Source organism: Malania oleifera, chromosome 10 (genome assembly GCF_029873635.1).
Source record: "Malania oleifera isolate guangnan ecotype guangnan chromosome 10, ASM2987363v1, whole genome shotgun sequence".
NCBI classification, from domain to species: domain Eukaryota; kingdom Viridiplantae; phylum Streptophyta; class Magnoliopsida; order Santalales; family Ximeniaceae; genus Malania; species Malania oleifera.
The window spans coordinates 7,959,875-7,982,959 of NC_080426.1; the positions used below are offsets into that span (position 1 = coordinate 7,959,875).

The 23,085-nt window shown below is 37.0% G+C and overlaps 2 protein-coding genes across 2 annotated transcripts; one reads left to right on the top strand and one right to left on the bottom strand.

The window, feature by feature from the left end:
* Positions 1 to 253: 253 nt before the first annotated feature.
* Positions 254 to 21,787, bottom strand: LOC131165295 (peptidyl-prolyl cis-trans isomerase FKBP20-1). The gene is made up of 6 exons (XM_058122950.1): positions 21,586 to 21,787; positions 2,495 to 2,624; positions 1,600 to 1,733; positions 1,439 to 1,518; positions 730 to 822; positions 254 to 646 (listed from the first exon to the last, which is right to left on the bottom strand). The coding sequence occupies exons 2-6, from the start codon at positions 2,601 to 2,603 to the stop codon at positions 496 to 498; spliced, it is 567 nt and encodes a 188-aa protein (XP_057978933.1). The 5' UTR covers positions 2,604 to 2,624; positions 21,586 to 21,787; the 3' UTR covers positions 254 to 495.
* On the top strand, positions 10,662 to 14,634 carry LOC131165998 (uncharacterized). The gene is made up of 3 exons (XM_058124205.1): positions 10,662 to 10,940; positions 11,892 to 12,010; positions 14,418 to 14,634. Exons 1-3 carry the CDS (start codon positions 10,662 to 10,664, stop codon positions 14,632 to 14,634), a joined length of 615 nt encoding a protein of 204 aa, XP_057980188.1.
* Positions 21,788 to 23,085: the final 1,298 nt, after the last annotated feature.

The window sequence follows — 23,085 nt, forward strand, 5'->3', positions numbered from 1 at the left end:
GATTTCTATGGGGATTTCATGGCTGAAAAACAAGCTGTTCCTGTTCCCTGGAGTGTGATGACAAAGCAAACAGTGGGAAGATTGAGATTTCCCTCAAGCAAGCAGTCTTTCCATCTTAGCAAGCCTTTCAAAAGTTGCTAGCAAAGGTTTTGGGGCGTTAATTAAACCAGATGGCATTATGCCAATTCAAAGTTGGCTTTTAGTTATAAAATTCAATGCTGACTTGAGTGTAAAACCACCAGAAGCAGTATGGTTCCACAGAATAGAAACCCAGTTTCTGTATTGATTCATTAATTTAATAAAATATAAATTCTCATATAAAGTGTCATATGCAACATCAAAGGAGAGCTCTCGTTGCTTTTAATGCTCTACTGAAAGTCTGAAACAACCCAATAAACTGTAAATATATTACCTAAAACGAGATGAAATCATCTGTTCTATATTCAGTTGTTTAAAACGATTTTCACTGGTAAGGGAAATGTGGTGAAATGGCCCTTACTTTGCCCTGCCCTTCCCCTTTCCCTGAACTTTCTTGGCGTCCAACTTGGCTTGTATGCGGGCAGAGGCAGCGGCTTTCGCCTCTTCTCTCCTCTTCCTCTCCTCTTCTTTGCTTGCTGCGGCTATCTCCCTTTGCTTCTTAAGCTCTCTGTTTCAAAGATTTTTAATTTGCAACATAAACCATCAGATAATTCTCTCTCTCTCTCTCTCTCTGAAAGATTGATGACTTACTCTAATCTTGCCCTCTCTTCTGAAACGCTTCCAATGCTAGACCCCTTCCGTGGCCTGCAGGCCACCAGCTCCACCTCAAAAACAAGGGTAGCACTGCATTGCAAGAAGATATCAGACTTAGGTTACAATTGTTTCATGGAATGTCTATTACTAGAAATAGAATGAAATTCGATGAGAACATAACAATAATTTTATAGAGAAATGATAATTTTTCTTTTCAAAAAAGTCACCCACAAAAAACTTGTCATTCCAACCAACATGGAAGAGGATAAAAATAGACATTCCATTGTTTATTCATAAAAAAAAAATTTGCAGTCATTACTTCATATTCATAATGACAAAACATTGTTTCTTTTGTAAGCTACCATTCCGCTACCATTCCTAAGAATAGACATTCTGTACACCAAATAGAACCTTGGTATTTAAGTGTAGAAAATCACTGATATACAAGCCATTCATCCCTAACCATAACAGGAAAAGAATGTCAGCCACGCAAACTGATAAAATACAGCAAATAGAGTACAGTAAAACACGGGCACAGATTGTTTAATCATCAAATCTGCCTCTCCTTTTTTTTTTTTTTTCTTTTTTGTTTTTTTAAGGGGGAGGTATTTGAGCTTGTTTTTTGTTATTATATTTTTTTTTGTTGTTTACTTGGGTCAAGTTCTTAACATCAAATATTAATTGAGGAAAAGGACAAGAACATTACTCTGGGGGAATATCTGGAGGCGAACCTGCACTTCCATATGCATACTCTGGCTTACAAGTGATTTTTGCAACCTCCCCAACCTGCAAGAACCGACGAACAATGTTCAGTGAGGTTTTGAAATGTAGTCAGAAAATGTTGCAAAGTGATGACAGTATTTTCACCTTCATGGTTCTGAGCGCAATGTCCCAAGCCTTAATCACACTACCCTTACCAAGCTCAAAAGAGAACACCGTATTATCCTCATGTGTACTGTCGAAAACTTCACCACTTTCAGCAAGAGTTCCTTCATAATGAACTGCGCCGTAGAAACCATGTGGCAATGATAATGGGTCCATCAAGGAAAGGTAATTGGACTACAAAGGGTCCCATTGTGTTTTTCTCATTGCAACTGGGAAATTTTTTATTTTTATTTTTATTTTTTTTTTATTTTTTGGGTGGAAATGGACGAAGTGGCACGTCTATAACCAGAAGGCATTGATAAAATCTGACGCGAAGTTTTGAATTGCACCCTGAATGATAAGCAAACTGAAAGACAAGTTTAAACGCAACTCATCCATCAATCCAGATTGCAAGAAATCCCATAATTAGGATGTCTCACATAATAAATGGCATTTTTATTTGTGTCAACAAGAAGGCATTGCTATAACCAAACCAGGGCTTTACTACTTTCCATGTTTAACTGCACTCTTGACGTGCCAAAATTTCATTCTTTTACTCACATGAAGCGACCTTGAAACACTAACAGATGGAATCATGATAGCACCCTTCACATTTGATATGCAGTGTTGTTGGAATGTCGCATTAAAAGAAAGTGCATGGTCAAATCCTTAACACACTACATTCTGTAGAAAAGGCATGTAGGTAGAGCTGATAGACCAAAAAAAAAAACCAAAAGAGAAGGATCGAAAAAAGGAAAGAAAATTTCTAGTCATCTGATCAGGTGATATCTCTTCCAGGCCCAGACCATGTATCACTTGCAAAGCATATATTCCCATAAGCATGTAAAAGATTTTGACATCATATCAGGATCACATAAATGATGGCAATATAGCATACCATCAACAAGAGGAAGGTTCTCAGTTGGGCCAGCTGCATCAGGCTTGGCTCCCCTTAAGATTTGCTTGATTACACCACTGTCCCCCGTTAAATCAATAATGTCACCCATGTTTTATGAAGTTCAAATATCCTGATTGGTACAATAAATATTAAAAAAGATATAAACCAATATTAAGATTATATAGAAAAAAAAATTGCTGTTGAAAATCACACCAATAGAGTACTAGCTGCTCAAGCCTTTTCTTTGGTAAAAATGCTATCAACAACAACAACAAAAAAAGAAAGAAAAAAAAAACCAAGCCTCAAGTCCCACTAGGTGGGGTCGGCTATATGAATCATTTTTCGCCAATTTATGCGATCATGGACCATTTCTTTTGACAGATTTGGGGAGATTAAATCCTTACTCACTATCTCCTCTCAAGTTATTTTAGGTTACCCCTACCACTTCTAATGCCCCCCACAGTAACTAACTCACTTTTCCTCACTGGTGCACTATGTGGCTTACGTTGCAAGTGTCCATACCATTTGAGTCGTCCCTCCCTAATCTTCTATAAGAGTTACACCTAACTTACTGCGAATATGTTCATTCCTTAATTTATCTTTCAATGTTATACCACTCATCTATCTAAGCATTTTCATCTCAACAACTTTTACCTTTTAGATATTATATTTCTTCGTCGCCCAGCATTTTGATCCATATAGCATAGTTGGTCTTATAGCTGTCCTATAAAACTTTCCTTTCAATTTTAAGGATATTCTACGATCACAAAGCACACTTGAAGTACTTCTCCATTTTACCCAACCTATTTTAACTCTATGCATTACATCATCTTCAATTTCTCCTTCAACTTGCATAATAGATCCAAGGTATCGAAATCTTCAAGTGCTATTTATTTCTTCATCATCAAGATTAACTTTGTCTCCAATATTCCTCCTATCATTACTAAAATTACATTTCATATATTCTGTCTCATTTCTACTTATCCAAAAGCCTCTAGATTCCAAAGCTTCTCTCCATAATTCTAACTTAGCCTCTATTTCGTCCCTAATTTCATCAATTAATACAATATCATCTGTAAACAACATACACTATGGAACCTCCTTTTGAATACTCTTAGTCAATTGGTCCAACACTAAAGCAAAAAGATAAGGGCTTAAAGCAGATCCTAGATGTACACCTATGGTGATTCGAAATTCTCTAGATTCTCTATTTATAGTCCTTACACTAGTCATTACTCCATCGTACATATCCTTAATGACATCGGTATACCTACTACATACATCTTTTTTTTTTTCTTCTAAAACCCACCATAGAACTTCCCTAGGTATCTTATCATATGCTTTCTCAAGATCAATAAATATAATATGCAAGTCCCTTTTCTTTTTCCTAAACTTTTCCATTAATCTTCTTAAAAGATATATAACTTCTTTGGTAGATCTTCCAGGCATAAAACCAAATTGATTTTCTGAGACCTTCATTTCTAACCTTAATATTTGTTTAACTACCCTTTCCTATAGTTTCATCATATGACTCGTAAGTTTAATTCCATGATAGTTATTACAATTTTGAATATCTCCTTTATTTTTTTATATAGGTATTAAAGTGCTTTTCCTCCATTCATTTGGCATTCCTCCGTTATAACCTAAGCATTTCCAAACTTCAATTGGGATGTTATTTGGTTCCATAGCTTTCCCATTTTTCATCATTTTCAGTGGAAACTTAACTTCATTAACTCTAATTTTGCGAATAAATCTCATATTTTTAATTTTTTCCTTATTTGACAATTCTAAGTTCAAACCTTCTATTTGGTTTTCATTAAAGAACTTACTAAAGTAACTTCGCCATCTTTCTTTAATGTCTTCGTCCTTAACCAAGACAATATCACCCTCACTTTTTATACATTTTACATCTTCTAAAATCCTTACTCTTCCTTTTTCTAGCTTTAGCAAGTTTAAATATATCTTTTTCCCCTTCTTTTGTATCTAATCTATCATACAAACTATTAAATGATCTGTATTTAACTTCACTAATGGCCTTTTTGCAACTTTTTTTGTTTCTTTATATTTTTCAAAGTTATCCCTGTTTCTACATTTTTGTCACGTTTTATACCAAATTTTTTTTGTCTTTATGACTTTTTGTACATCTTTATCTCACCACCAACTTTCTTTGCTATTCGAGAATCTTCCCCTTGATTCACCTAAAATCTCTTTTGTTATCTTTTTAATAGAGCTAGCTAATCTACTCCAAAGAGTATTTGTATCTATCCCATCCTCTACAGTCCAATCGCCATTTTGATCATTTTATTTTTAAATTTTATTATATTTTCTCCTTTTAGGTTCCACCACCTAGTTCTCTTATACTAGTTTATTTTATCATTTTTCTTCCATTTTTTAATACATATATCTAACACTAAGACTCTATGTTGTGTGGATAGGCTTTCACATGGGATAACTTTACAATCCTTGCATGATAAACGATCTACCCTCCTAGTTAAAAAAAAATCTATTTGACTTCTTTTTTGTCTACTTTTAAAGGTTATTAAGTGTTCTTCTATCTTCTTAAAGCAAGTATTCATTATACTAAAATCATATGACATAGCGAAGTCTAAGATTATCTCCCCAGATTCATTTTTGTCTCTATATCCATATCCTCTATGTATCCTCTCACAATTTTTATTATCCCTTTCAACGTGTCCATTCAAATCTCCTCCCATAAATATTTTCTTAGTCCCTAGTATGCCTTGTATAATACTATCCATATCTTCCCAAAATTGTCTCTTAAGATTTTCTACTAAGCTGACTTAAGAAGCATAAGCACTAATGATATTTATTATCTCTTGTCCTAATACCATCTTGATTTTTATAATTCTATCCCCTACTCTATTTACATCAACAACACTATCTTTTAAGTTTTTGTCTATAATAATTCCTACTCCATTCTTATGTTTTTCTTTTCCAGTATACCAAAGTTTAAATCCTAATTTATCAATTTCTCTAGCTTTCTCCCCCACCCACTTGTTTCTTGAAGGCAAATTATATTAATTCTTCTTCTAATCATTGTATCCACAATTTCCATACTTTTACCCGTAAGTGTCCCTATATTTCAAGTTGCTAATCTAATCCTAGTTTCCTGAACTAGCGTCTTTACCTGCCCACGTCCAGAATGATGTAGGAACCCTCGTATATTTGACACCGTACCCGGGGCACTGGCACGGCGCATCGCTTCGGGGCGACGACCTAGCCCACCCTCACCCACTTTTTGCTACACCCGGGTTGTACAAGTGCAACGCCTCGCTCATAGGGGACGCCCCAGCAAATTTTTGATAAGGATTCATATCATAGTGATATGACAAATTTTACGTTGGTTGTCAGCCTAATGCAGCCCTCCTCCTTTACCCAGGCTTGGGACCGATTGTGTGTGAAAAAACCAGTAGCAGAGGTCGTTATGCACACAGTAACGGAAACATTTTTATGTATTCAAATAGTTCATCCATTCAATGATTGATAGTCGAAAGGCAGGAATTTTTTTCCTACTAACATCATTCAAACTATTAATACTAGAGTTGTCAAAACCGGATGATTCTTGATTTGAATCATACCTGCCTTTTCTCAATGCATTTCTTTAGACAAAGACTAATTCAATTTGATTCAATTCACCAACCTATTGATTCGAATATAGTAGGTAAATCAAAATAAGCAAGAAAAGATTCTCAACTAGAATCTTTTGATTCGCGATTCAGTAAGCATTCACATCAGACCCAATCCAACAAATCCAATCAGTTTCTAACATGGTTGATAAAATCGCGTTGTAGGATCATACCAAAATGATCCTAATCCTACATAGAATTGCAGATGAGTTGAGGATATAAAATGATATTTAATGCACTAACACATTTGATGACAATAATGATAATGATAAAAATGATTTTAATGATGGGCTTGATGAAGTCGTCTATGACAGTCTTGGCAACACAAATGTTCATGAGCTAGCTTGATAATTCAGATCCAATTATTTGTTTGCTTTTTATATATATTTTAGATATTCATGTTATATAGTGTTTGATTTATAAATATGTTATTTTTTTTTCATTATAATATGGTTAGATTTATAAATGCAACAGATACGTGATCTTATTGTTGCATGAGGGGCTCTACCACAAAATCAAGTAGTTATTTTCCTAGTCTTGAACAATTAATTTTTTTAGGTTTATATATTTAAATTTATGAAAAAAATAAATGCATTTTTTCATATCTATTTTAAATTGTCAGTAGAATCATACAATACTAGTTCTGATCCTACAATCTAATCTTACTAACCCTTCGAGCGATCCCATGGAGGATTAAATTTTAACAACCTTTATTTAAAAATCCAAAATTTCACTACTTTCAATGCAAAAAAGCCTTAAAACCTTTCCAAGGGCATTTAACATAAATAAAATCTTTCCAAATGTGTATGTATTACATGATAGTTTTCATCAATATATTTCATTTTTTAATGCACTGTGTTTTAGATTTATACATTTATCATTCAATAAACTTTTACAATTTGTGCCAAATCTTACAATTTGGTTCAATTTGATTCTCGATTGACAAAATTAAGATTTCAATTCACAATTCAAATCCAATTTGACAACTATGGTAAATACAAACCGTAGTAGGAATTAGGAAATAACAACCATCACCATAATGACAGGTCAAACCTGTGTGAAACCATCACCAAAGGTAGAATGCATTCAATAAATGGAAGCTTTGAACATCAAAATGGCCTTGATTGACTGATCTCACTCTCAGCCAGAAAGCTAGAGCACTCTATTTTTATTCCTTCGGCCGAGCTTGTTCAGGGCATTATCTTTGCCTGTGACCGTTTGTCTCGTGTGTTTGGGATGAGTTTCCATCATGTAAATACTAGTTGTCGCGGCGTCCCGGGAGCGCGTGTGCCCCGAGCGGTGAAATGAAAATCAATTTAATATTTTCAGGAAAAATATGGTGTAGGAGTCGCCACTAACCTTTAGTGCGGTTAGAACACATGATTACTACCCCGTTAGGGGTAGAACGGTCTACATTACCAGAGATGAGGTCGGGAGTTCAGTTACGCGAGGGGAAGGTACGAGCACCCCCTACGCGCCCGTTCTTACGAACGGTACCTAATTAATTAGAAATTATCCCTAAGTTAATCTAATAAGTCTTTAAATTACTCCTTTTTATGAGTTTATAAATACATAGGGAAAATAAATAAATAAATAAATATATACATATATTCCCTCAGAGCTTAGGGTACGTGATGCCCAAAGGCTCATACCCCCGCAATAAAATCATAGGGAAGTAAAAACCAAAAATATTTACTAACAAAAATGTAATAATACTAAAATAGTTACAAGTTGATACAAGTACTAAAAATAAATCAGTTGAATATACGTATGCTTCAAGTGAGAATAATGATAGTAATAATAATAGAGATAATTAATACAATAATAATATTAATAGTAAGAATAGATAATACATTAAAGATGATAATAATAATGGTAATAAATAAAAGAAGTAACAAAGATAATATACGTATTTTGATAATATGATACTTACCTTAATATTAACACGCAGTTAAGAACATGCACATATATATAAACAATTACTTAAGGAAACAAATCAGTCTTAAGATTAAAAAATGGAAACCAATAATGATACGATAGAAATAAATCAAACTTTATACATAAAACCACAAATATGGGAACCGATTAACCCTACTATTGACATGCGTTAAGTCAAACCTTAAATACAGCATATAACAATCAAAACCCTAAGTACGCAAGTTCTATCATGTCATGCAAAGATAAAACCTCCAATTAAAACATACAAGGATCACAAACTTTCCTATAAGCAATATACAATCAAGAACCCCATATAAGCAATATATACTATACTGGCATGAAAATAAATAAAAACCCTAAAATAATGTAAAACAATAACATAGAACTCAATCAACAATCCTAAAATTAATAAGTAATATGAAGTATTCAAGATTATAACAACATGAAATAAACAAAATCCTAAAAATATGTGACCAATGTTAATATGAAATAAGAAAAACCCTAACACCTAAATATAGACATAAACTAATCGTAATCCTCAATAATAAACAATAATAATGAATGATATCACAATATTGGTTAGGTTCAATAGACAATATTGAGAACTTTATATATACCAAATACGATAATAGGAAACTCTAGTTAGGAACCACCTTATAATAAATAGCCTGAAAACCTGCCCATAAAAAATTAAACAACCTGCCCCAACATCAATTATTATTCACATTATATTCAAAAAAAGGAACTGAAGCTTTTAAATATTAACTTATGACATACTCAAAAAATATGTATATATATAACATGTATATACACATGGGGGTAATTGAATGCACAGGGCGAGTTATGGGTGCAACAGAATGGTGCAGGGAGCTTCACCACTGACTTACTGTGGGCTGACGGAGAGGAGGCTAGTGGCCAGAGGATGGGCGACGAGGCGGTGCTGGCGGGAACAGCGAGTGGTGGGACTGACGGTGACGACGGCGGCTGCTGGGTTGCCGTGCGCGGCCGGAGGTTGGTGTGACGGGCTCAGTGGAGTGGTAGCTGGATCGTGGGGCTGCTGTGAATGAGGCAGATGGTGAGGTCCCTTGTCGTGGAGTCGCCTGAGATGGTGACTGGGTCGTGGGAGATTGGGTGATTGCTGCGTGTGGGTGTCGTGGCCGTGAGATGGAACGCCAGAGCTGGTCTGCGGTTGCCGCCGCGAATGAGGGTGGAAGGCATCTACAGGAGGGTGGTCGGAGAATCGCAGCGGGTCCTGGAATGGCTGGAGCTGTGGGGTTGCGTGACTGTGTAACGGCGAGGATTGGACTGGCAGGAAGTAGAGGGGTTCAAGAAGAAGAAGAAGAAGAAGCAAAGGAAGGACTGGCCGTGCTCTGGCTTGGTTGTGCGCAGCGCTCTCGGCTGTGTGTGCAGCAAAACAGGGTTTTTTTTTTGCTCTTCTTGCTGTGCCTCTGCGCGATGTTGTGCCTCTGCAGCGCCCCCCATCCGGCTGTGTGTATAAGAGCCTATATATAGGCTTCTAACCAAAACCCTACACCAAGCCCTAAATAATAATAATAATAATAATAAATAAATAGTAATAATAATGAGCAAAATAATAATAATAATAATAATAATAATAATAATAATAACAAAATAATAATAATAATAATAATAATAATAATAATAATAAAGATAAAAATACTAATACTAATAATAAATAAATAATATTAATGATAAAAATAATAAATAATAATAATAATAATAATAATCAAGAAAAATAAAAATAAGCAAAATAATAGTAAAGTAATAATAATAAAAATAATACTATAATAATAAAGTAATATCTAAAATAATGATAATTATCATAATAAAAATAATAATGTAAATAATAATAAAAAATACTAAAAATAATAATGATAAATAATTAATAATGATTATAATAGTGAAATAATAATAATAATAATAATAATAAGACTATTAAAATAATAATAATAATAATAACAATAATAATAGTAATAAAAATAATAATAATAATAGCAAAATAATAATAATATTAAAAATAATAATATTGGGCCTGGGTAAAAATGGGGTGTCTACACTAGTGTAAGTTTATTTTCTAGTAGTAGTTTTCCCCTATGCTAAAAAAGGTAGTATGACTCATCGGTCACTTTGATGTTTCCTAGTGCCAAAGTGAGAATAACATAGAAAGCTTTTTAGGGGAGGGTGAGTGTTCATCAACTTGTAAAACTCACTAGCTATTGTCAACATGTTTAGCCTACTTGCCTCCCTCGCTAGACACACAATGTTAACGGAGGTGTTTTTAATGAATTACGTTGCTACAATGTTTACTGCTTACATGCCATTGCTTCCATAACTTGCTTACTGCTTCCGCTTATGTTTGATTGAATGACAATTAAAGTGTTTTGTGGATGATTTGTGGAAAACAATAGATTGGCTAGTTAAACAAGAGGGCTTTAGCTAGCACCACGTGGCCCATTCACAAAGGTGTGAGATATTCAGCCCGTGACACTTGGTATCAAAGCTTGGTTAGTTACTACGTGAATCCAATTGCCTTCGTTGTGGGATTGGTAAAGCTTTAGTAAATGACCATGCCAACCAATGCTGAGAGAATTAGTGTGCTAGAAGCACAAGCTAAGACGGAAGCCAACAATGTGGCCACAAAGATGGCCCGACTGACGAGACTTGTTGATGAAGTGGTGGGATCACAAAAGCATCAACAAAGTTTGATAGGTGAAATGTTAGAAGACTTTCACCATATTGTGGAAACCTTGCAAGCTCAGATAGCTGATTTGACTGCAAAGGTGAATTTGGTGGTTCTTGCTATGGTAAACTCTAACACTCCGGGATTTAGCAAGACCAAGGTACCAAAACCCAAGACGTATGGGGGTGCCCGTGATGCCAAGGAGTTGGAGAACTTCTTGTTTGATATGGAGGAGTACTTTAGCACCTCGAGTATAAAGTCTACGGACTCATAACATGTGAAAGTGGATACTGGGACTATGTACTTAGTTGGTGATGCCAAACTATGGTGGCGTACTAAGTACAATGAAATTGAAAATGGACGTTGTGTTGTGGATTGTTGGGCAGACTTGAAGAGAGAGCTCAAGGCCCAATTCTTTCCTGAGAATGTCGAGTACAATGCTAGGAAGAACCTAAGAGACCTCAAGCATATTGGGTCAATCAAGGAATACTTGAATTAGTTTTCTACTTTGATGTTGGACATCAACGACATGTCGGAAAAGGACAAGCTGTTCTATTTTCTTGAGGGATTGAAATCGTGGGCAAGAACAAAACTTCATAGACAAAAAGTTCAAGACTTGTTTACCACACAAGCTGTTGCGGAACACTTGACTGACTACACTGGTGATACTACCACTTCGTCCAAAGAGTTTGGCATAGGGGGAAATAGCGGAAAGTCTTTCAAGAAAGGCAAACCCAAAAGTGGGGGAGCCGACTATAAAGTATCAACTTCAAAAGAAGCTTCATCGTCTCGAGAGTTCAACACACCCACTTGAAAGAGTAAAATCTCATGTTACTTGTGTCAAGGCCCTCACAGAGTTGTTAAGTGCCCTCATAGGGTAGCACTTAATGCCTTACAAGCTTCCACTGCGAAGCAAGTAGAGGAAAGTGATGGGGAATAGGAGGATTCCCCGAGGATGGGTGCAATGCGGCTAGTAAACGCACTAGAAAAGCAGACGAAAGCACCGAAAGTTACATAAGCGATAGCACTAATGTTTGTGGACTTGAGGATCAACGGGAAGAGTACCCGTGCTATGGTGGATACCGGGGCTACCCATAATTTTGTTTCATAGGCAAAAGCAAGGAGACTCAAGTTATCCTTGGAGAAGGATTCAGGACGCATGAAAGCGGAAAATATTGTAGCCCATTCTACTATGGGAGTAGCCAAGCAAGTGACTATGAAGCTTGAGCAGTGGGTAGGTCATGCGAATTTCACAACGGTGGCCATTGGATGACTTCCAAGTCATTTTGGGAATGGAATTTTTTAGGGAGACTAAAGGTAGTGTTGATGCCTTTTGCTGGTTCCCTGTGTCTGATGGGAGATCACTCTTGCATGGTGCAAGTCGTTGCAAAGAAAGGAGACGATAAGAAGTTCCTTTTAGCCATGCAACTCAAGAAGGGGTTGAGAAAGGGTGAGCAAACATATCTAGCCATGGTGGTGGTAGATGAAGTAGACTAAGAGCTTGAGCCTACGACCATTCAAGCTGTGTTGGATGAGTACAAGGAGGGGATGTTGGACAAGCTGCCTCATAACTTGCCCCCACGACAAGGTGTGGAGCATGAGATCGAGTTGTTGCCAGGAGTGAAACCACCTGCTAAGGGGCCATAGCGCCTCTAGAGCTAGCAAAGTTGAGAAAATAACTTGATCAGTTGTTTGACGCGGGATATATTCGCCCTTCTAAAGAACCGTTTGGAGCACCGGCATTGTTTCAGAGGAAACATGATGGGAGCATGGGAATGTGTGCACACTACCGCGTGCTCAACAAGGTGACAGTTCGCAATAAGTAGCCTATTCCGTTGATTGCCGATTAGTTGGATCAGCTGAGTCATGCCAAGTACTTCACTAAACTTGACTTGAAGTCAAACTACTATTAGGTGAGAATTGCTGATGGGGATAAGTCGAAGACAACTTGTGTGACGTGGTATGAGGCATATGAATTCTTGGTGATGTCATTTAAGTTGACGACTGCGCCTGCGACATTTTGTACCGAGTACCTGTCGTGGTGTACCTGGATGATATTGTTGTCTACAGTTCCACTCTGGAGCAACATAAAGAGCATCCACGAAAGGTGTTCAACAGGCTGAAGGGGAACAGTCTATATGTGAAGAAAGAGAAGTGCTCTTTCGCTCAGCGGAGCATCGAAGGGGAATAGTCACGTGATTGAGCAAGGTCATATTAGGATGGATATGGAAAAGGTAATGCTTTGGCCCTCTGAGATGCCAATTTCGACAACCTTTCAAACTTTATCATTATTTCCCCATGATTCCTCTTACTCCACTCATTTCTATTTCCACCTTTGATTTCAATGAACTTCAGCACAAGTTCCCTCTCCTCCATCCTCTCATCGTCCCTAGATAAATTTCCTACAACCCTAGGACCATTTCGATGCCCCATGGTTTCCCAGAACCATTCAAATTTCAAAATACCTCATAGGTGGGAAAATGAAAGAGATGGATCCCAAAAGAACCAGATTCAATTTGGGCGATAAAATCCTTCTTCGATCAGTCTAGAGGCTTCAAAAATAGTAAATATGAACAGATCAAACACCAAACCCAGCAAGTCGCTGAATCACGAATCTTCACGAAGGGATAGTCTAATTCCACTTTCTCGGACGCAGCATAATCTGCCAAAACAGATTTTAATCGTTCCAATACCTACGGGTAATCCAAAACAAGTAACAAATCCACCACAATCACAACCGATTGTAAGAGATTCAAAAGATGAACAACGAAATCAACCCCGAGGACTCAATCCACCGCCATGCACCTTCTAGAGGTGGGATTTAGATCACAGCAGTACCTCACAATGTTATGACTTCTGGAGACTAAAGGGTACCAAAGTCCCCAGGGTTAAAGAAGTTTGGAAAAATGGGAGCACCCCTAAACACTCTTTTACATTATGGTTGGGGATTAAAGGGAAGCTAGTCACGAGTGACAAAATATGTTGGGGAAGTGATGATCATATCTGTGTATTTTGTAAAGTGGAAACTGAAACTATTGATCATATTTTCTTTAAGTGCAGGAGGTTCTCTTCACATGTATGGGATGGTATTAGGAGCTGGGTGGGAATTCAAAGGGCCATGTCCACACTAAAAGCTGCAATGAAGTGGCTACATAAAGGGGTGAAAGGTAATGGTATATGTGCGGTGGGGAAAAGGGTTGGCCTGGCTACTACAGTTTTTTTCCTAGGTCACTTTAGGAAAAAGAAGAGGTTTAAGAATAAGGATATTAGCCCGGAGGGAATGATTGAAGTAATCCAAAGACACATTTATAGAGTCGTATTTGACAAGTTTGACTTACACATGAGTGACATGTAGGGCACTTGATAGGGATTGTGTTTTCCCCTTTGGTACTAATGTTATATTGATGATTATTGTATGAAATGGCCTTGTGCCCTTGAGTATGCCCAGGTTTGGATGTAATTCAAATTGCTTGTGTTTTGGATGGGGAATTTTGGTTCCTCGTACAGTGTATGTTCGGTATTTCTGTACATATTCCATTTGATCAATACAATTTACGCTTTACTGATAAAAAAAATGGAAGATCCCAACAACAGTGAAGAAACTGCATTCCTTTTTTGGCCTTACCAACTATTACAGGAAGTTCGTAGAGGAGTACTCACGGAGAACTGCTCCTATGACAGAACTATTGAAGAAGGGTCAGTGGTGGAACTGGCCAGAGAAGTGCCAGGGAGCCTTTGATGACTTGAAGGATGTCATGATGAGAGATTCGGTACTGTCTCTTCCGGATGTCATGAAACCCTTCAAGGTACAAACAGATGCATCGGACTATGCCCTTGGAGGAGTCTTGTTATAGGAGGGGCATCCTGTTGCGTACGAGAGCCGTAAGCTTAGTGAAACAGAACGAAAGTACACAATCCAAGAGAATGAGATGCTAGTTGTGATACTTTGTCTCCACGTGTGACAACATTACTTACTTGGGACAAGGTTTGCAGTGAAATCGGATAACTCAGTTGTTAGCCACTTCTTCACACAGCCAAAGTTGACACCCAAGCAAGGCTGGTGGCAAGAATTCTTGGCAGAATTGGATTTCTCATTTGAGCACAAGGCGGAGTGCTTGAACCAAGTTGTTGATGCATGAGTAGGAAAGACGACTTGGCGGCCTTGCAGATGGTAACACACGTGACTGTGAGCACTGTTACCACAACGATGCAAGAGCGCATCAAAGAGAGCATAGCCAAAGATCCAATTGCCTAGAACCTTATGAAGTTGAGTGAAGAGGGGAAAGCCCGTCAGTTCTGGATGGAAGACGAATTGTTGATAACCCATGGTAGCCGACTCTTTGTGCCATGAGCTGTTGATCTGAGGAAGACACTGTTGAGAGAGTGTAATGATATCATGTGGGCCAGACATCTAGGATGGCAGCGCACTTTGGCCTTACTGAAGCATGCATGATGATGTGGTTGATTATACCCGAACTTGTCTCATCTACAACCAAGACAAGGTGGAGTGGAAGAAGATTGCAGGGCTGCTGGAGCCCCTACCAGTACCTTCCAAACAGTGGGAAAGTGTCTCACTAGACTTCATCACCAACCTACCTAGAGTGGGAGATGCAGGGTCTATACTTGTGGTTATAGAGAGATTTTTGAAGTATGGTATGTTAATACCCACACCAAAGTACTGTTTCGTAGAGGAGACAACATAATTGTTGTTCAGGAATATTGTGAAATATTGGGGTGTTCCCCAAGATATTGTTAGTAACCAAGACTCAAGATTCACCGACAACTTCTGGACAGAGCTTTTCAAAATCCTTGGTTCATAGCTTGACATCTCTTCAAGTTACCATCCACAGACAGACGGACAGACGGACAGATTCAATGGGCTACTAGAGGAGTACTTGCGCCATTTCGTCAACGCCAACCAAAAAAATTGGGTGCAACTACTTGATGTGGCTCAATTCTATTTCAATGCCCAAAGGAGCCCAGCAACCAACAAGAGCCTTTTTGAGCTTGTTACAAGCCAACAACCGCCGTTACCTCACACAGTGGATGAGTCGTATAGAGGAAAGAGTCCCAGGGCATACATCTTCACCAGAGAATGGACATAGAATGCAGAGATTGCCCGAGCCTACCTAGAGAAAGCTTCTAAGTGGATGAAAAAGTGGGTAGATCAAGGGAAAAAACCGCAGCACTTTAGCATAGGTGACTTGGTGCTAGTTAAGCTTAATCCTGAACAGATCGGATCACTACAAGGACGAGATAGGAGACTACTTCGTAAATATGAAGGACTAGTCCCCATCTTAGCCAAAGTTGAGAAGACCTCTTACAGAAGTGACCCTCCGGCTTGGATGAAAGTGCATCCTATGTTTCACGTTAGTTGCCTTAAGTCGTTTAATGCCGACACTAAAGATCCGAGCAGAAGTCAATCAACTAGAGCAAAGAAGACAGTGCAACCTGACAGACGTGAAGTTGAAGACATCCTTGTAGATAGAGAGTTCACATCCTCAAGGAAGAAGTGGCGGGAGTTCTTAGTGAAGTGGAAAGACCTTTATGACGAAGGATTCAGTTGGGTTTCTGCGGAAGATATTCAACCGTTCGTGGGCAAAGTTTAAGTGCACCTAGCGTCAAAGTCTACAAGGATGTCGACTGCATAAATGGGGGAGCGTCACGAGCCGAGCTTGTTCAGGGCGTTATGCTTGCTTATGACCACTTGTCTTGTGCGTTTGGGATGGGCCCTCAACCTAGGTTTGATTTACCATACAAGAAGAATAAGATTGGCTAAGAAGGGGGTCCTTGGCTGATTAGTGTTTGCGGATCCCCCATTCCACCCCCTAGCCTAGCCTAGTTAGCCCAAAAGAAAAAGAGATGAAGTTGCCCTAACCCCACACCCCTACAATTAGGCACCTCCAACTAGATCCAACAACCATCAAATCATACCCCTAACCCGCCCATTCATCTTCTCAGAACTGTAATGGTCATTCTGCACCAATACCTTAACATTATGGCCACTACATGAGGCCATTATGAGCTACAACCATTGCAAGTTTGTTATGGCAAAAAAAAACATATTATTATATTTATAATTTTTCTTCTCATTTTCTCTTATTTCCTTTAGTAAATCAGCCTAATCGGTTACATGAAAAGAGAAGAATGAGATAACAATGAGCATATAGCGATACATAATTATTTATTTTTTATAATATTCACATGATATGCGTTAATAAATAAATATATATGAATAATGTTTTGTTAAAAAATATTTATTTGGTAATTTGATATTTATTTCCTATATTGTTCCACTTCAACCTTCAAATTTTTTTTTCCCTAATTTTTCTCTTGTTCAAGCTATAAGCAAAAAGGTCTATTCAAGCTATTAGCAAAAATATAAAAAAATACACAGGCAAAAATATACCAATATAAAAGGTGGTGTAGGACGGGAAAGGGTGGCCTAGTCCCCTATGGTTCAACCCTCACAAACACATACACTTAATACACTTTAAATTAAGAATTTAATTATCCAAACATAAACACAATAAACCAGAAGACATTTCACATGTTTTGAGATTTTTAAAGGGTGTATGATGCTGTTTTGAAATAAGTCCCAACTGTTTCTTTCACAAAGGAAACAGGTTGAAATTGCAGTAAAGATGTTACTTCAATATTTCAAGAAATAAGTTCTATATTTTAGCACAACATTATTCCACAATTGATTTAGACTAGAAAGCAGTAATACTAAAAGCCTATGGATTCAAATATGCTATTATAGTTTTGGAATTTCAGAATTTCAAGCGAAGGGCTTATCAAATAAGAAAGTGTAGAATTTGAAACTAAGGTTTTAGTAATAGGAGGGACTGTAAAATATAATATAGGTTCAAACAAAAATTGAAGTTACCACGAGAATCTATGGATGCTTGATGTTGTTCAACACGCAATGGGATCACACCTAGAGTCCCTTGTGCAAGCTTGTGAGATACCAATTGAACGCAGCAATGCAAAGGATTGACAGTGTCCGTGTGGTGATGTGAAAGTGCTGGCCGTGTGGATGTAACTTTGGTGGTGGCTGTGAGAGTGAGGGAGGGAGGATATGGAGATGGAGTTGTTGGATAGGTTAGTGGTCTCTCACCATCTGATCTCTAAAGAGAACGATGTAGCCTCTCACTACACAATCACAAAGATTGGAAAAAGCTAAAAACCTTTAACAAAGAGAAAATCCTTTCAATATCAATAAATAAAACAACTTACAAGACTCATTAATGACACAACTTACTAACACTCCAACTTACTAGACACAATAAATACTAACACACTTACAACACACACAACTTATTAAGACATGCACATGCAAGCAAGCAAGTTGTCTTGTAAGATTACAAATTAAATATAAAACAAAAGTCAAAGGGAGACCCAATTCCGTGTGGGGCCCAAAGGAGCCGTGTGAGACCCACAAAACCATGTGGGGGCCACATGGGTCTTCCTGCTTTAATACAGCATTTGGATCTTCTCGTACCGAAAGTCTTCAAGTATGATTTTCCATTAATCTCATGGGTTCCTTCAAAATAGTTATGAACTAAAGTGGACATCTGGAGGCCGTCCATGTATCACCATGTCGGCTAAGGAAAGGGGTAAGGCCTGCTGATCCCCATCAAAAGGGTTTTATGTGCTTGAAGCCTTGAAAAAATTCACAGCCATTACAATAGCTTCCCGCTATGAAATGCCCGCTATTCCATTCTTCAACACCCATTATTGTTATGCTACACTACTTACTAACACTATTTAAAACCAGGAATAAAGGGTTGATTAAGATGGTAAGGATTTTGACTACACTAACTTTCAAAAGATATTTACCTAGATCGTTTTGAATGATGAAGAAGAATTCATATAGCCGACCTCATGTAGTAGGGCTTAAGGCTTGGTTGTGGTTATTAGCTCTAGAATGGACATAGTTTCTCCCTACACCTGGGACATGCCACAGCCTTCTGCATGGCTGCATTTTGCAGCCTTCACTACCTGTGGCTTCCCAAGTTGCCAACTCCAATACTAGGTGGGTTGCACAGGCTCACTAGCTTCCTTTCACTTATCCTCAATTTGTACTCTATCAGGGGATTCTGGCTCTATTGGCATTCTTTCATGAACCCTAGTTCCCGTTGAAGGTTCACTTTACCTTACAATTTCTCCCCAAACTGCATTTTTACTGAGTTTTCAAATCCAACATCACCACAAGTACCTTCTCCCCTTTTTGATGTAAGAACAATCTAATGGAAGTCTACCCTATCCTACGAACAAACAGCTCTCCACCTTCCAGCTTTTATTGCCAGAGGATTCCCATGCTACCACTTCCAGTGCTCAGCAAGGCTGTATGGTTAAACAGGAGAAAATATTGATGGACTGAACCAGTGTTTTAAAAGGCTCAATCTAGGCTCGCCTTGAGGTAAGCCTCAAGGCAAGGCATGCCTAAAACGCCTTGAGGCTCAATCTAAAATACCAAATTCTAAGAAAGCTAATGCATTACATACTGAGGCTTATGCATTTGTACAAAAGACATGCCTTTTGGCCTTTCTAGTCGAGGCTTATGCATTTTGGGTGTTTGATCTCAAGATAGAATTGGTTAGAAAATTTTAACTACATGCTTGTATAAAAAGGAATGTCATAATATGAGTTGATTTCTAAAACTCTTGAATCTCAACCTTTCCAAAATAATTGAGTTGTATCTGAGATCATGAAAATAGTTTGAACTTTGTAATAGTATAGTCATCTCTTGTCATGATTCATGTCATGAATTCAAGTTAGCAATTTCTGAATGGCCAACAAGTAGTTTGCAAAGTATATCTATTTTCTTTTTTTTTTCCCCACATTATATTTGTCATAACCAAATAAAAAAGTAAATCTTAAAGACCTGTAGTGGAAAATATGATTTAATTCAGACACTTCTGAAAATTCTGCTCTGTTTTAGACATGAGACAAAGTGCAGTACCAAGGTTGGATGCTTTAGGGTCATGAATCTTAAATCCAGGAGATGAAATGGGGGACAAAAAAAAATTAGGACAGTAAATGAACTTTGAATTTCAACGCAAATGAATGGTCAGCCAATTGTGAAAATTCCCAAGAAATTCTAAGCTAACAGTTTACAGGACAACTCAAGAAAAGAAATGAATAACACTTGATGTCATAACCAAATAAAAAGTAAATCTTAAAGACCTAGTGGCAAATGTGATTTACTTTGGAAACTTCTGAAAATTCTGCTCTGTTTTAGTCATGAGACAAAGTGCAGCACCAAGATTGGATGCTTTAGGGTTCTGAATCTTAAATCCAGGAGATGAGATGGGAAAACAAAAAAAAAATAGGACAGTAAATGAACATTGAGTTTATCTAAAAAATGATCCAAGATATTTGCGCCTCTAGGGTTCAGGTATTTAATTTTAATAAGTTAGAAGGAATCTTATTGCTGATAACACTTAAAACAGAAGGGCAGATCAACTTCTTACCCATATTGAAGGGCAATATTGTCGTGAAGCTCAACTTGGTAGAACAAGGAACAAATACATTGAAAGCAACAGATATTCCTTCAAGAATTGCTGAGACATTAAGAGACCGAGAACAGTGATTACCATTCAAAATTAGAAAGGTGAGGCAACAGGCAAAATTGAGCTCTTTGGCACTCCATTATAGGCTTATAGCATGTTTGTCTAAGGGCATTTGGAGATCAATCAAGGAAGTAGGAAAATTTCATCTGTGATTCAGTAAGGACACGCACTCATGAGGCCCTAGAGACATCCCTTTCTTTGCATCTTTTAAAACTTTTTTTTTATTCTCATTTTTCAATTAAATTTACAAAGATATTGTTCAGTCATTTAAATTTCAGGTTGGGAATTTTAAAAATTTTAGTTTCTCTTATTCTTGGTGATTCAATAAACCTTGTTTTCTTAGGATTCAAGCTGGAAAGCTGTAAATAGGCTGCCCAATTGCAAAATTGAGTTAAATTCAATAATAATTTTAAAATTATTCAGTTGTTCTCGAGGGGCTTGTATCTTAGGAATTAACTATATGTTCGGTACATAAAAATGAAATGAAATCAAATTTATCACTCAATTTCTATATATATTCTCAATTCAAATTATTATTCATTCAATTCCCAGCACATTACATTCCACAAACTAAAGTGGCATGGCTTATGTATCAAGGCAGAAAGGAATGCTCCTTCTCCTTTATCGTGTCACACCAAACAAATGCCAAATGATCAAAAGTCATAGAAATTCATTCTTTGTAACAACCCGAGCATGATGCAACATTCGACATGCTTATTTCTTGATTAAATTTCTTCTCTCAACCCCTACCATACTCATATTACTCATCACCCATTTCTTTAAGCTCCAAAAATAGTGCAATTTCTTAAAAACTCAGTATGCACAGAAACTACATCATAGGCTCATAGAAACACAAATAGGCATCCATTTTTAAAGGAGTTTCTCTTGTCACTAACATCATCCAAACACTCCTAAGGTGTTTGAGTATCTCAGAAATAAATATTCCTGAAAACACACTGTTATTATATGCTATATAGATATCACAATCACCAACTTCGATTACAAAGCGCAGTCAAAACAAATCGAAGTTCAAGCAAAATCAAATTCGGGGGTTTACGGTGTCCTCTGGAAACTGATCACAGTTTGCACAATTCATCATCCCAACTAAGCATAGAGCACGACAATTCAATTAATCATGCAACCATAAAACAGCAATAATCGTAAATTTTTTAGTAAAGAGGGAAAATGAAGGTCTAGGGTTTCAGAGATGAAATTGATTTGACTTACCCAAATCAAGACGCGCCCAAAGCTGGAAAGTGATTGAGGGAAGTGAAGAGGAAATAGAAGAAAAAGAGTAAGGTTAATTCTGAAAAAACGATATATAGAGACAAGTCGCCGTGGATTTCGACTGCCATTCCTATTTTTGACTCCTGAGAAAGTTGCTTCTTTATGTTCTTGGGAGGTTTAGTGCTGATCGTTGGGAACCAGCAGAGCGCGTAGACTCTCTAACTGGCTATGGAGCTGCCACGTGTAGACTGTAGAGCTCTTTTTTTTTTCTTTTTCTTTTTGTTTCTTATATATCCTTTTTCCAGTTAGTTGTAAACATCTAATAAGTTGAGTTTTTTCTTTGTTTCCTCATAGCACAATGTTTCTAGGGCTTCTTGTTTCTGTTTTTCTAGGGTTTCTATCTTGTTGCATTATTCTTTTGAGTTTCCATTATTTTCTTACCCATTTCTTTCCTTTTCTTTTTTCCTTTTTACTTTTATAATTTTCCTTAAGAAAAGTCAAGTTTTGTTTGGTTACTTGCCCTCGCAGTGCCCATGTTCTAAATTCGTTTTGACTCCCCCATGGCAATGAATCTCATTCTTTTTCTCTAATTGCTATGAGATCTGCATGTGGGTAGTGGTGCAATTCACTATTTTAGTCATAGGTTTTGTTTAGCAATCTCAAAGATGAACTCGGTTGATCGAGAGAGAACCTCATGATGGTTCTTGATATCTTGTTTTGAAGATCTTTGATGCTTTTGTATCAAAGGACAAAGATGCAACCTGATCAATAAAGAAATATTGATATTACCCAACAAAAGAACTACCGCAAAATCTTATATACGAAAATTTTGTAGTTTGTATATTATTTCTTTTGCATCTCTTGAAAGGTCAGAAGATTCTGAACCTTGCAATGAGGCCAAGAAAGAAGATGTTTTAGGGCACTACAGAGTAAAGATTCTACAAAAAGGTTTTTAGATTCGAATCTTAATTTTTAGATTAAAGAATTCTTGCAATCCCTTGTTACTTAAATATTCTTCAATTTCTCGTTCTAAGCATTAATTTTCTTGTGTCAAAGGGTACTTTTCATGTAGTTGTCTTTACCGTTTTTAGTTCCAGCCATCGGTAAGATTTTCTCCTCTCTTATCATTTCTTTTCTTATTACTATTATTACTATTCTTTTTTTCAATAGCTGCTTAGCTGCGGTGATTTTGTGTTTAGGATTTGTAGACTTAATATATGCATTTTTGTTTCTTTTTTTTGTTTTATTTGCAGGTCTTGGAATATAACAATTTTTTCAAAAGTACTATTCCATGGATTTTAGTCTAGTTCGGATTCACGCCCAAAATTGTATGTTTAAATTTTATTTTATTTTTAAATGCATTGTATTGTGTATATGGTTTCTACTAGCTGTAGGGTGTCTCTTAGAAAATTGTCTATGTGAAATAAGTCGTGCTAAAACAATAAAATAAAATAAAATTAGCAAGCATGTACTTCGTCTATGTAACACAAATTCTTTGTA

Coding starts and splice junctions, on each gene's coding strand:
- LOC131165998 (XM_058124205.1), top strand. CDS start 10,662: ATGACCATGCCAACCAATGCTGAGAGAATTAGTGTGCTAGAAGCACAA. Junction 10,941..11,891: donor CGGGATTTAGCAAGACCAAG/GTACCAAAACCC, acceptor TTTGTTTCATAG/GCAAAAGCAAGGAGACTCAA. Junction 12,011..14,417: donor GTGACTATGAAGCTTGAGCA/GTGGGTAGGTCA, acceptor CAACTATTACAG/GAAGTTCGTAGAGGAGTACT.
- LOC131165295 (XM_058122950.1), bottom strand. CDS start 2,603: ATGGGTGACATTATTGATTTAACGGGGGACAGTGGTGTAATCAAGCAA. Junction 1,734..2,494: donor GAACCTTCCTCTTGTTGATG/GTATGCTATATT, acceptor TCTACGGCGCAG/TTCATTATGAAGGAACTCTT. Junction 823..1,438: donor CCTCCAGATATTCCCCCAGA/GTAATGTTCTTG, acceptor CTTGCAATGCAG/TGCTACCCTTGTTTTTGAGG.